The sequence below is a fragment of the Eleutherodactylus coqui genome, chromosome 1, assembly GCF_035609145.1.
Source record: "Eleutherodactylus coqui strain aEleCoq1 chromosome 1, aEleCoq1.hap1, whole genome shotgun sequence".
NCBI lineage: Eukaryota > Metazoa > Chordata > Amphibia > Anura > Eleutherodactylidae > Eleutherodactylus > Eleutherodactylus coqui.
In genome coordinates this window covers 176,657,523-176,671,468 of record NC_089837.1, presented here as the reverse complement: position 1 = coordinate 176,671,468, position 13,946 = coordinate 176,657,523, and the positions used below count along the sequence as shown (strand labels likewise).

Below are 13,946 nucleotides of genomic sequence, written 5' to 3'. Positions count from 1 at the left end.
TAAGCATGCATGCTAGGCTGAGCGCGCATGTTTATTTTAATGAGAAGAGGGGAGTAAGGTATTGCCAGGCTGCTTTATCAGTTGCTTATCTCCAATGAGTATAACGTATTGGGCATATTGAAACCCAACACGCCTGATGCTTCTTGCCTCAAACATCTGCTGTCAAAGATCAGGTGAACCCCCAGAGACATTAGAAATCTGTGGGTTCGAATGAGTTTTGTCTTAGCGTCTGTTCACACAACATAATCTGCCTCTCAAACCACTCAAAAAATCCTTATGCGTAAAGGGCACCTTTAAGTAGACATCAAGTGGTCTAACCAATTCACACGCAGAACGTAACTGGCTAGGTTTACGGAATCTGCTACATACAGGGGGTGGACAAAAATATGGAAACACCATACGAAAGGCATGAGATTTAAATCGCTAGCACTGAGCTGCCCTTTTGACCTCTGCTTGGCTAAGAGCTTTCCTTTCAATTTGTGTTTACTGCACCTCTTGCTCTGCTCTGGGTGGTTATGGGAGCCGGCAAGTAACAGCAGCCGAATGGCTCAAACCCCCTGACCAATGGAACCTTGTTGCTCCAGCAGATGTTCACTTCTGGCCAGCAGTATCTGTGCCAAATTGCCTCCACTTAAAATCGGTCTCTACATGTCTTATTGAAGTAGGATTTATAAGCCCATGTAACTTAAGGCATACATTTTGCATGGTGTTTCCATATTTTTGTCCACCCTCTGTATTTGTATGATGTACATGAAAGGCATTCACAATCTGCCTTTTGCATAATTAATCTACAACCTCCAGTAGCAATACTTGTAAAGCAGTGCACTTACAATTTCCGTACGTGACAGATGGCTACATGGTTTCCCTCTTTTATACTAGTTTGATTAAAAGTTTCATTGTAACTGTTCCATTAACGGCATTCGATTGAGAGCAGCTCCCCCTGACTTCTCTGAGAGGTGAGGAAAAGTACACTAAATAAAAATAATCCACGGTGCCCAGAATAGCAGAGTATTGATTACAATTTCATAGAACAAGATCTAAATCTGAGCTTAAGCTAAAGCTGAATACAACTGTCTGGAGGTTCAGGGATTCTTCCAGACTTCAACTATTGATTTCTGTTCTGTTCAGATGTTACCAACACCTGAGTATCATGTCAGGGTCATAATAACTGCAGTTAGCACTGCCAGCCGTGGGCTGCTTGGATCTATATATAAGCAAGCCTGTACTCTACTACTGCTTACTTACAGCAACATATTCCAAATCGTTGAATCTCAGGAACTCTTGGACCTTTTCTTTTGGTAACAGGTTGAAGCGGAATTTGAACAGGTCCATTTCCTGCTGTATAAACCATCTCCTCAAGTCTTCCCTACACCGGAAAAAAAAGAATAGTATTCAAGTAATTCATCAGAGATTAGTCGTCCTTAGAAGGGTGTTCTCACCGGATACAGGGACCAGATCACACAAATACCACCATCCAGTGTTACACCGCTACCAAGTTTACGCACAGTCACCTGCTTCCAGGACAACTTAGACATGAATGTGGCCCGCTGTCGCAGTGCAATGCAATTAACATTTCAGTAAAAACACACAGCATGTATACATTTATATTTAGCGTTTTTCTTCATTATTTTGAATAATTTTAACAATCAGGCCCTATGTCCACTTACATGCATAGATTTCACCTGCTGAATCCAGCCGCACCCGCAGACATAGACAGAAAAATTCTACGAGCACGGCTGTCTTACCTGTCCACACCTAGCGTGGGTCTCCTCCGTGCCGGCCAGACCTTCTTTCTTCAGCACGGCGGATGCGCAGTGCAATTTTATTTATTTATTTTTTTTAATCTTCTGCTTGCACGTGGATCCGCGGCATGTCCACAGCTGTGGCTGTGCCACGGATCGGACAGCTGCCATTGACTTCAATGGAAGCAGTCCCTGCGTAATCCGGAGAAAAATGGAGCATGCTGCGATTTCTTCCCAATCCACGCGGCGGGGGGGGGGGGGGGGGGGGGATGAAGCTCCAACGTGCAGAATCCGCAATTTCTTTTCGCTCACAGAATATGCAAATTCCTAACCGCAAGTGTGAATGAACCTTCAAAAGTCCATACCCGCATATTACCACATATTGTTTGCGTAGAATCTGCAATTCAAATCTGTTTGTGTGAGACTGGACTAAAGGCCCATTTACACACAACAATTATTGTTCAAAATTCGTTCAAACAATGGCATAGGAGCAATAATCGAGTGTAAACGCTGCCCTTGTTCACACTTCGGCTGAACAATGATTTTAAGGCAAGCTTAAAATCCATCATTCAGCCGGAGAGAGAGAACAGGGAGGGCATGCTGTATTCTCCACAGGAGTCAGAGATTCAATTTTATTCAGCAGACAGCTTGTTCGAGAACAATGGAGCTGTGTGCAGAGCTCATACCACATGCTGGGCTCTGCAAACAGCTCCAGGAGGCCCTTTTACATGCAAATGAAGCTGATAAAGTGTTAATGGACATTAGTGTCCATTAACACTTTATGCAAAACGATCACTAAAACGGTCAATCTTTCAATCGTTTGAAGATTATCTTTGTGTGTAAATGGGCCTTTAGTGTGGTTGTTTTTCGGGTCAAGGACATGTTAAGATACCTCTATTTAATTTAAAATACACTACTACTAGTATGCATAATAATCACATTATAATACACAAAGAAAAGCTCTATTGTCATCACAGCAGCACGCTCCCTCTTTTTGAGACAATGGCTGGGTGCACATTCCTGAACTGGCTGACACTTCCCCTTCATTGATATACCATTTGGAAAGAAATCGAAAAAAAAACCTAATGGTGTGATATGCTTTAAAGGAGTATTCTCCCACCTCCATAGGATATGACATGAAAGTCTAATAGCTGTAGGACCCATCCTGAGACCTGCAGCTATCTCTATTGTTTCCCCGAAAATAAAACCCTGTCTTATATTAATTTTTGCCCCAAAATAGGCACAAGGTCTTATTTTCAGGGAATGCCTTATACTTACCTAGGAAGTGCCGTCCGGGTCCCTCCTGCTGGTGTCTGCCATTCCAAGCAGGCTTGCTTTCAGTTCTCAGCGCCTACAGAATATCGCCGAAATACACAGGGATTTTGCTGTCAAAATACACTTACGCCCCTCTGAATGAGTCCTAAGGAATTTAATCCATCATAATATCCATCAGTGACTGTTGGATATGCGCAAGCTACACACTGCTTTTTTTACAATGATCATCAAATGGACAAAGGAATGTGGGAGCACTGCAGTCTAGCGGTGAGCGGCTGGAAAGGCCTTTTCTATATTTTTCACTTCTCACTAAAAGTTAACGGTAGAGAGAAAGAACAATCCTTTCCCTTTCCACAGGATTTCACTAGTGCTCGCCATTATTTCTGTGCACAACAGGCCTTGATCAGTGCTCCAAACACCTGAGAGCAGATTACCTTTTCTCCTCCCTGCACTGCCATTTTATTCCTATGCAGCGCTGTAAAAAAGGAGTATTCACCAGAATAAAGCCCATTAGTGGCCACTGTAAAACGTGCATTTACTAGCAGGTTAGAGGGACTTCCCACCGTAAACATTTAGGACCTAGCCACCGGAAAGGTGATGATCACTGAGCTCCTCACAAGTTATAAGAATAAGGGTTTCCTCTCATCCACCAAACTACAGTGAGGTACAACATCAATCCATTTGACTGAGGGAAACAGCCCTGATTGGTTGAGAGACATCTTGCCTATACGGTATATTATAAGGATCATGACATATTCCCTTTGTTTTCTGTCTTGTTGCATTACACCATGAATTTTCTCTTAACCCCTTAAGGATCAGGCTTAGAGATGAGCGAGCATACTCGCTAAGGCAAACTACTCGAGCGAGTAGTGCCCCTATTCGAGTACCTGCCCACTCGTCTCTAAAGATTTGGCTGCCGGCGCGGGTGAGCGGTGAGTTGCGGCGGTGAGCAGGGGGAGAGAGAGAGCTCTCCCCCGCCACCCGAATCTTTAGAGACGAGCGGGCAGGTACTTGAATAAGGAACTACTCACTCGAGTAGTTTGCCTCACTCAGCGAGTACGCTCGCTCATCTCTAATCAGGCTGTTTTGTACCTTAACCCTTTCCAATCCACTGTCTGACTTTTTCAGACATTCTGATTGAAGGCTGTACAGCTTCGATGTCGGAAGACGTCCGGCAGGGTATTCTTACTGTATATTACTGGCCGCTCTGTTGTCGGGGCCTATCCGGCATGTCCCATATCGCAGTACTGGCTGTAGCAAGCAGATGGCGCCATTGTATAATGGCAGAAAGAGAAAGCCCCCTAGGAAACTCTGAATCCAAAATTGGATTGCAAAGGGTTAAGGACCCGACACTTTTTAGGGATTTTACCCATGTGGTGGTCTAACTGCCCTATTTATTTTCCTTCAGCTACGAAAATTATTTTTGTTGCAATTTTTTTTAGTGACATAAAGGGCTATTTTTTATATCTTTTTCACTGACTTTTTCTCATGTTTTTTTGTTTGAGGGCTTATTCCGACATGCGCATATCGGCCAGGTCTTCACGCCTGGCCGAAATACGCTGTCTCTCACTGCAGGAGGGAGGAGGCAGCCGGGCTGGGAGCAGTGCACTTAGCTCCCGCCCCCTCTCCACTGTTTGCAATAGGAGGGGCAGGATGGGGCGGAGCTAAGTTCCACCCCGTCCCACCCCCTCTTATTGCAAAAAGTGTCGAGGGGCGGGAGCTCAGTGCACTGCTCCCAGCCCGGCTGCCTCCTACCCCTGCAAGTAGGAATAAGCCCTTATTGGGGGTAAAAAGCTAAAAAAAATGGGGGGTTTTTACCATTTGTAGCTGCTTTTTTTTAAATTAGTATATTTACGCTAAAATAAAATATGGGAATGGGTTCCTCATTTGGTTTCAAACATTTTGATATATAATATGTCTGGTTTCGCATATGGTGTCAGCTTAAGGTTATTCTCTTTTTTGTGTATATTTTCCTTTTTTATTCTGTAATTTTTTCTTACTTATTTATCTAACTTTTTTTTTTACATCTATGTCCCCCATGATGTCATAAGACCTCTGGGGGGGGGGGTCATTCTCATTGACTTTTTTTTTTTTATTACACACTTTTCCACTGTAGCTGAGGCATCAATAGGAGCCCCAGTTAAAGGGGAAAACACCCCCTTTAGTTACAATAGTCACTGGCAGAGCTGATCAGGGTCTGCTGAGACCCTGCCGCTCTACTTTAACAGGGGTCTCCCGGTGGTGACCTGATCACCGACTCACGTAGTAGAAGAAACACTTTCACTCTTTAGGGTTATTAGCTGTGACTTACAGCTTACAGAAGCAGGGGCTTTAATCCTGTTCTGTATTTCTGCAATCGGGCAGGATTAAAGCCCAGAACAAAGCGCCGTAAATTTACAGCGCTTGGTCCTTAAGGGGTTAATGAAGCCATATCTATGCAATCACATGTATGCTGTAGGAGTGCAGTACCAGAAGTCTCCAGCAAGTAAGGGGTTTCTGTGGCTAATTAATCAGCCAACACCTGGGTAAGTGCGGCTGCAGAACACAAATTGAACTGTGTTGCTGGTTTCTGGGTCCATTATGGTCCTTGGAGACCTAGCATTGGTCTGGTGAGGAACACCTGCTGCTACCTGACAGGGGTGGATCCTGGATGGGTATGAGATGGCGGACTTTGATGCTGTGTGGTAGACAGCTCTATAAAGCCTATGTTATTTAGTGGCCAGACGGCCAGGGTCTTGTATGTAACATGCACACTGTGACGATTAACAGCACTGTGAAAACTGTTATCAATGCTGATTTACAAAGTTTTACTAAACTTCTGGCCTGGATGTGGTTTTCTGATGTGTGAGGAAAGCTAGCGATCGCTGATCTCAATACCCCCAAACTATCAGAATATGCAAACTTTGTTCACAAAACATAACCTGTAGAGAAGAGCCACCTGCTGGCTGAAACTAGTAGAGCAAGACACATCCAACAAAACACTAGAAATTTAATAGAGAAATTTCCTATTATGGAGCTATACTGCACTTTTGTAATGGATGCTGAATTGGAATCTATATCAAAATATTTCAATCTCCACTGTCCTATATGTAGGAAATGCAGCTCTACAATATGGAACTTGCCTGTCATGAACTACTTTAATGCTGCGGTCACATGGGGCGAAAATCTTGTGGAACGACAGCAGCGGGACCGCACAGAAATACCGACGCGGGTTTTGAAGCGGCTTTGCCGCCTGCATTCTGCTGCGACTGTCTCTCCCCATAGAAAGGACAGATGGCCGCAGCAGAGACGGCGATAAAATTGACATGCCATGGCTTTGAATTCCGCGTGGCATGTCAGTTTTATTACGGCTTCTCTGCAGTATGTGGACAAGATTTTTGCAAATCTCGCCCACTTTGCTGCTTTATCCCGAGATAAAAATTACAAGCAGAATTTCCGTGCAGGAAGTCTGCCCCGTGTGAAGCCGGTCTTAGAAGAAAAAAAATGTGCTAATATCTAATAAATGCAAATTGAAGATTAAAGGAACGATACTCTGTAGCTTCCCTAGAAGTCAACAGTCAGCCTTTTAACAGGCCTTGCAACATGTCTAAGGGTATAGGTCAAATAAGAACCTTCTCTATAAGGAACAGATCCCCATGTACAGAGGGCTGTTTCAGGGTGTCCCCCTAGGGCACAGTACCTTTCTGGTTGAGAGGCCTCAGAAGTGGGTTTGGGTAAGTACTGACGAAGGGCAAGAACCCCAAAACACCTGTCTAGAGAAAAATCTGGTATTTTTTCATGTGGCAAGAGATTGTTGGAATGAACAAGCGAGTCATTTCCAATCCAGTGTCGGACCTCGTCCAACACGGAGATTTGGCATGGCTTGATAGGCAATCTGCAATAGCAGTCTTGGGGGCTTTTAAAGACACCACACGATCTCATCGCTCTTTAACCCCCGAACTCCGATCAGGTCATTTAACGGCACCTGCCGTTTCTGTTCCTTACAGCCAGCACCCGCATTGTATGGAGCAGGATTAATGTACATCCTGGAGCGTTAAAGGGTTAAGATGCAACCAGTTTACACTCACATGTAATCATTTTAAATGTTTTCATCATTAGTTCGTTCACTCGATTGTTGGTCTTTCAGGGGGCTGTACCAGTGAAAGGGAATGACTGAAAGCCATTTTTACACACAATGACTTTTAAATGACTTAACGATTTCTTTTTGTCTGCATAATAAAAAAAAAAAAAACGTCCAATCGTTGGTCAGATATGACACTGAAGAATTATCATTCAAATCCGCACGATCCAACGATTTTTGGGAATGACTATCATTCCATGTAAAAGGGCCCAAGTCTCCTTGCACCAACTTTGAGGTTTCCACAAAGACAAACCGTATTTATCCTGACATCCAAATGGGTACAGCGCTCAGATGTGAGCTGCTGCCCAATATTTGTACTTTCTATAGAACCTCTGGCAGAATTTAGTAGAGTGCATTCTTCCATATTGGGTGTCAAAACCCTAAAACTGGGGCTGCAATGTATCCCTCCATATGAATGTAGCCTTACATGAACCTAATCCCCTGTGACAGAGCTTTAAAATTTGCAGAATAATCTTTAAAGTCTAATTAATATTTTAAAAACAAGTTTTGATCGGCGAGGGTCAGGTACCAAGACCCCCACCGATCAGCAAAATGAATGGGTAGAAGCACACATCTGAGCGCTGTACTGACTCCATAGACTTTCTATGGAGCAAATACACTGCTCCAAGCTGTGGCTGAGGCAGATGAACACTTCTGCCTGCTCATTTAAGCAATGAGTGGGGGTCTCAGCACCCAGCCCCCACCAATCAAAACTTCTGAAATGTCACATGTCAACAGTTTTTAAGCACTACAAAAATAAGACATTTCAAAAGATAGTAATCAAAAAAAGTTGACTTACGACTGGCAATATGCGAGGCGCAATATAAAGTGAGATATGTGATCTTTTCTCCGTATGTCGTATACTTTATCATCTATTTCATCATTTGGAGCCTGTGTATGTCAAAAATAGATATAAATTGGTCAACCAACATGCTACTAGATTCATGTGTGTGTGATATTGTAGAAGGGGATCATAAGTGAGAGTTGTACGGTTAAAGCCTCCATACTTACTAAACATACGAACTTGAGCTTTCTCAGTTCACTCTCCAGCTTTGCGTTGTACTCCAGTGATCCCTTCAGGTAACTTACTCCGAAGTTCTCTACACTCTTCAACACTACAATTAAAAAACAGTGCAGCACATGAATAGAATTCTCATAGCTTTTACCTTTATACAAGGCTTGATCAAATATTAGGAGCCAGAAAGTGCCTCGCTGCCCAGCGCATAACATGTATATGTGTCATTGTGACCACAGGGGCTACGCGGGAGCCTGGCTGGGACGGCCAGGATTTGGATAAGTCCAATCCTGGAATATGTAACAATTCATAAGCTAATATAGCAGCCTGTACTAAGACTGAGTGGCCATATAAAGGTATAGGTACTGATTATTTAAAGGGAAACGGTCACCACCTATGAGTACCGTACATTAAGTTATGGTGCTCACAGTTTTTGTACTCACCTGGCTCCCATTCCCACGCTGTCACCCCTGGGAGTCCGTGCCGGCGGCTGTGCATGCGTATCCCCAGGGAGAACCACAAGCTGCCCCATGCAATTTAGCATCGAAGATTGTTTTGCAAAAAATGCATAAAAAACATAAACATAATGTTTACATCTAAAAGGCTGACTGGAGCAAAGCCTGGGACCCCACACCTCCTAAAGACAAAAATACAAGTCACTGGGGCAGTACCAGAGAGGCGACAGGCTGTGCCCCTTCCACCCTTGCATCTTCCTGCTCCATTAGAACATACAGGAAGTTAAAATATTCATACTGCACCCCGACTTCAAGCAAGAGCTGTGCCCTCAATATTACACGTATTGAGCCTGGTAACATTCACAGACCCCTGACTCTTACAGTAAGGGCGCATGCACACAGACAATTTTCTCGCGCACGTTCTGCAGGATTGCAGTATGGATGGAACTCAAATACCCATTCATTTCAATCTGCTTATTTACATGGGATTTTCCTCCCGGACCAATGGTCGAGACAGAAAAATGTCCTATTTTTGGGTGACTCTCTTCAACAATCACCCATAATTTCCTAGCAGCCAAAAACAAATTTGCATTGCATGTAAATGGGGTTTTCTATGTTTACCATTGGAACATGTCATTTCACATGGATGGCAATCGCATGTGCAACAAAACGCATTGTGGTTGCTGAAAAAAAAATTGCTTACCAGTGCGCAATTGGACAGATGTCGCAATCGCCCATGTGAATACACCCTTAGGCCACTCTCACACATGCGCTTTTTACCGTGGCGTTTTGAACACTGCGGTATAATGCCCCCGTTGATTTCAGCGGGGCCTCGCAGACACGCACTTAGTCGCTGGGTTTTCAAAAATGCTGCAATTTTCGAGCGCGGTCTGCTCTATTTTACCGCGTTTACACGCACCTCATCACACTCATGGGGTGCGCTAAATCCCGTTGTTGGAGGCAGGAACCTGCGTCTGAAAACGCAAGTGAAATCACAGCATTTTGCGGGCCGCATGTGTGAGAGTGGCCTAAAGCTGCGCTAACCCATGATATATTACATACTTACAGGGAGATGGCTGCTTTACGAACACATTCTCGTATAACAGCGGTTCAAAATCAACTCACGTTTAAGTCTCTCTATAGCAAACGTCTCAAACTCCGTGAGAGAAATATTCTCAGTAGGCGGAAGCTGGTAGAACTGCAGGCTGAACGGGTAGTGATCCCCCTTCCGATCTCCGGTTAGCCTCTTAGTCGTCCTGAGCTGACGGGTCCTGGAGAACTGCATTGCCAAACCTAAAGCTGGGGTCAACCAACAGAACCTGCCTGCAAGTTCAGAAAAGAAAAGGGGGACAAAAGAAGAAAGAAAATTTAAAAAACACATTTATAAGCCGGTCAGGTCACATTTTAGCAACCAATCACAGTGGAGCTTCCAATTCTTATAATGCTGAGGTAAAATGAAAGCTGCGCTGTGATTGGTTGGTCTGGGCAACAAAGATTATTAACACAGACCTGTTACAGGTAACATGGCAACCGTACGTCATCAACACGTGATCTGTTTCTGCCTCCGTATTTGCTGTCATTTTTGTTTATTTTCTATACAGATTTGTGCTTGTCCAATAAAAAATACAATCAAAGACAGCAAATACGGGTCAAAAACAGACAAAATCAGCACACGCTGCATTGTTAAGACAAGGCTGTGGAAAACATGGCCGTGTGAATGGATATGACTTACCACAACTCCATATTACGCTCCACAATACACGGCATTCAGCCTCATGTAGAATTACGCATCACAGCGAGTGAAGATTGACTTACAGGGGCCAGACGGTGGACAGAGGTGTTCCTGCAAGCTGTTTAATAACGGGATGTACGCTGCATGCAGAGGGGTTGTACCACCATCGGGGCTCCCTTTACAATGGCCATCGCGATATTGCCGCAATTTTTAACCATGATTTTTGAACGCCAGCGCTGCTTTTTCTCGCTAAAACATCACTGCCACTTGCAATTTTTTCGCACGTTTTTTTCCACAAGATTTTGCCGCAATTTTTTAAACGCGAAAAATCACAATTTCGTGCTTTGCGATGCGATGAAAAGAAGGCACCTTGGGAGATTAAAAAAAAATGCAAAACACAGAGAGATAGGACACGGCGTGATTTTTTTTTTTTCACGCAACATCGCATGAGTGAAAACCTCACAAATGTGAAACTATTTACAAGCATGGGTTTCGTAATTCTGCATTTTCACTCACTCTTGCATTACGCGACTGAGCCATTTAGGGCTCATGCCCACGAGTAATGCGAAATACGCCAGCGGATTTATGCCATGGGAGTACCGCGATTCAAAACAAAAAAGCGCCAGCGAGTGATCGCGTTTTTCCACGGTCTCCATTCCTTCATATTAACCCTTTGCAATCCAATTTTGGATTCAGGGTTTCCTAGGGGGCTTTCTCTTTCTGCCATTATACAATGGCACCATCTGCTGGCTAAAGCCAGTACTGCGGTATGGGACATGCTGTAGAGGCCCCCGACAACAGAGCGGCCAGTAATATACAGTAAAAATACCCTGCCGGACGTCTTCTGACATAGGAGCTGTACAGCCTTCAATCAGAATGTCTTTAGACGTCAGACAGTGGATTGGAAAGGGTTAATTGAGCTCTCCGGTGGTGTAAATCCACAGTAAAACAGAGCATGCCGCGATTTTTTCCCGCTCACAGAAATCCGCGATAGAAATCCGCATGTGCGCATTGGCAGGCTTAGCTCCAATAGAACCTTGCCACGGTGGAATTCACGTGTGGATTTCTGCTGCGGGAGACGTGGTGTAAATCCGTCCGTGGGCATTCACCCTTGTGGTAGGCCATTGATTTATCCTTCTATCACAGGACAGTCATTCAATGTCCAAAAGAACGGGTGCGGCTCTTAGACCAGGGTCACATTGGTCAAATAACTGGGCTCAATTAATGGGGTCACTACTTGACTCGCCTTCACATTTTAAGGCTGGTGTTTACATTAGTCGATTAACTGGACCTAATGAACTGGGCCCCGAAAAACAGTCTCTGCTTCTATTGCTATGCTACTCACCGCTACACTGTTCTGTCTGTTTATAGAGGAACAGTGCAAGGCCAGTTCACCGTAGAGTGAGAGGCCCGAGGGCGAGTAACTCGAGTCCACCTTGGTTGAGTGGACAGAGTCCGAGGTGTTTACTCTGGTCCATTGGTCAAGCTGCCTGCTTACCCGACCATCTCCTTGACCAATGAAATTCCGCCATTACAGGACAGCTCTCAGCTCACGGAGACTTGTATAGGAGTCCACACATGGGATTATGAAAATAGTTAGATCTTTGTGCCAAATTCAGAAGAGGACAGCGCTGGATCGGGCAAGTATACCATGCATCACGGGGCTCCGTCACCTCCATAACCCCGTTTATGGCGCTGTGGGGACGTGGCAGGTTCTGTTTAAGGTATTGGATGAAGCAAAAACACGAAAGGTTTGGTGGTTATGGAGCACGCCATAAAGTATTACAACGAATGTCCATGGGCGGGATGGCCGCGGGGGAGCACTAATGTCACCGCCATTAACCTATCCTAATGCCACCATTTTTCACTGGTGTACATTGGGCGGCACTTTTTCTGCGCATTTACGCACCAAAGCTCCCTATAGAAGTCAGCGGGGGCAGGCGAATGCGCATAAAATACGCAAGGAGATGCATTAAGCCCTGTGCAAAACACATCTGGGACTAATTAAGACTAATTAGCAACTTCAATTGGTGCGCACAAATGAACCTGCGCAGGAACAGAACAGTTAAATACACCAATCCGCACGCAAAAGAGGCTTGTTCAGAGCGTAAAAAGTTCAGGCACGTGTAAATGTGCTGGGGTGAAGCCGGCCTTAGCGGTCATGCCCACGGGTGTACGAATATAACACCGCAGGTCTCCCCGCAGCGTTTTATACATTCACCAGCCATACACTGTGCCATTTGGCGAATCACACGGATATCTGCATTGTTTTTTTGCTTATGAAGACACCCCCCGTATCACACGCAGCCCGTAGGAGGGTATGGGGCTGGTACTGCATACCAACACAGCGATATAGAGCATGCTGCGATTTATTTCTCTTGCGCATTGATACGCAGCACACACACACGCAGATGGGCACGGACCACTGAGAGTCCAGGGACTCCATTCACTGTGTAATACACACATGATACGTGCTGAGAACACGGCCGTGGGCATGAGCCGAGAGCGTGGTCATACGTGACGCCATATACACAGCAGTAATCCGCAGGTTCCCTCTGGGCTTGCAGAGTATCGCAGCTCCTCATTAGAGGGGGTGAAGATCTGTAGTGTAAGGGAACAGGCAGACGGACTGAAAGAAGCTGCGCCCAACATCCTCAGACACAACCTGGGCAGAGCAGGGCCATCCCGTCCGGCACGCTCACATGTGCCAGTCTCATCCGAAAAGCACAACTGGGTTTTTTTTTTAACTTTATTTGTTTTAAAAAAAGTCAGTTTTCCGCTGCACACGATGGGACGGAATCCAGCTGTGAGATCCCGCAGCCCCAGTCCAACCCTGTCCCCAGCGGTGACCCCACATACCTGTCCGTGTGCAGCCGGCCAGCACACATGTGCAGTACGGAGTGTGATGCACCATGGCTAGGCAATGTTGCGGACCCCGCAGCCCATGTGCACTGCTCACCGCCTGTACGGACGGGCAGCTTTCATTGACACCACACTAGGACAAGCTGCAAACTAGGACAAGAGCAAAACTCTGTCCGTGGGCATGGGGCTAAGACTGAAATGTAGTAACCACCCTGGAGGCTGCAGAGCACACCGGCTGTGAGCAGCATGCAGTGTCAGTGACCTCAATGTAGCACACAGCTAGTGACATATTATAGGCATCAGGAGACCCAGTACTGACTGCCCAGTGCACCGTCTCGGCTAGTCCGGCAGAAGCACCGGCAGCAGCCTGACGCTCCGGACACTTTACCTTCTCAGCTGCACTCAGCGGAATCGCGCCGTCAGATTGAACGCGGGAAAATGGAGACAAGACCTAGACCAATGCAAACGAAATGTCGAGCTGATCGATTCACTTTTATTTTCAGGGGAAAAGGTTACTTTATTACGCGTATTTCTTTACTTGTTGATAGAAAACGTCGGTAATGTACAAGAATACATAGCAGTGATACTGCGTTATCTACATCTAGATACATTTCCAGTCTCGTACTTCCTCTGGTATCAGCTAGTTCCCCTGTCCTGTACGACCGGTGACGTCTTCCCAGCACGTGACGCATCAGCTGACCCGCGGGGCGGGGTTTACCTAGTGTGCGGTGTGTGCGGAGGGGCG

The 13,946-nt window shown here is 45.4% G+C and overlaps 1 protein-coding gene across 2 annotated transcripts in view; it reads right to left on the bottom strand.

Moving 5' to 3' along the window:
- Positions 1–13,635, bottom strand: part of PRIM2 (DNA primase subunit 2) — a 110,478-nt gene extending 96,843 nt beyond the window's left edge. The window contains exons 1-5 of one of the 2 annotated variants that reach the window (XM_066604150.1): positions 13,591–13,635; positions 9,733–9,926; positions 8,149–8,252; positions 7,937–8,028; positions 1,246–1,366 (exon numbers count right to left, since the gene is read on the bottom strand). In XM_066604150.1, coding sequence (XP_066460247.1) covers positions 1,246–1,366; positions 7,937–8,028; positions 8,149–8,252; positions 9,733–9,892 — 477 coding nt within the window. In that variant the 5' untranslated portion in view covers positions 9,893–9,926; positions 13,591–13,635. Of the gene's footprint in view, positions 1–1,245; positions 1,367–7,936; positions 8,029–8,148; positions 8,253–9,732; positions 9,931–13,589 lie in introns of both variants that reach the window. The other variant, XM_066604143.1, reaches the window with a different exon arrangement.
- Between the last annotated feature and the right edge of the window lie 311 nt (positions 13,636–13,946).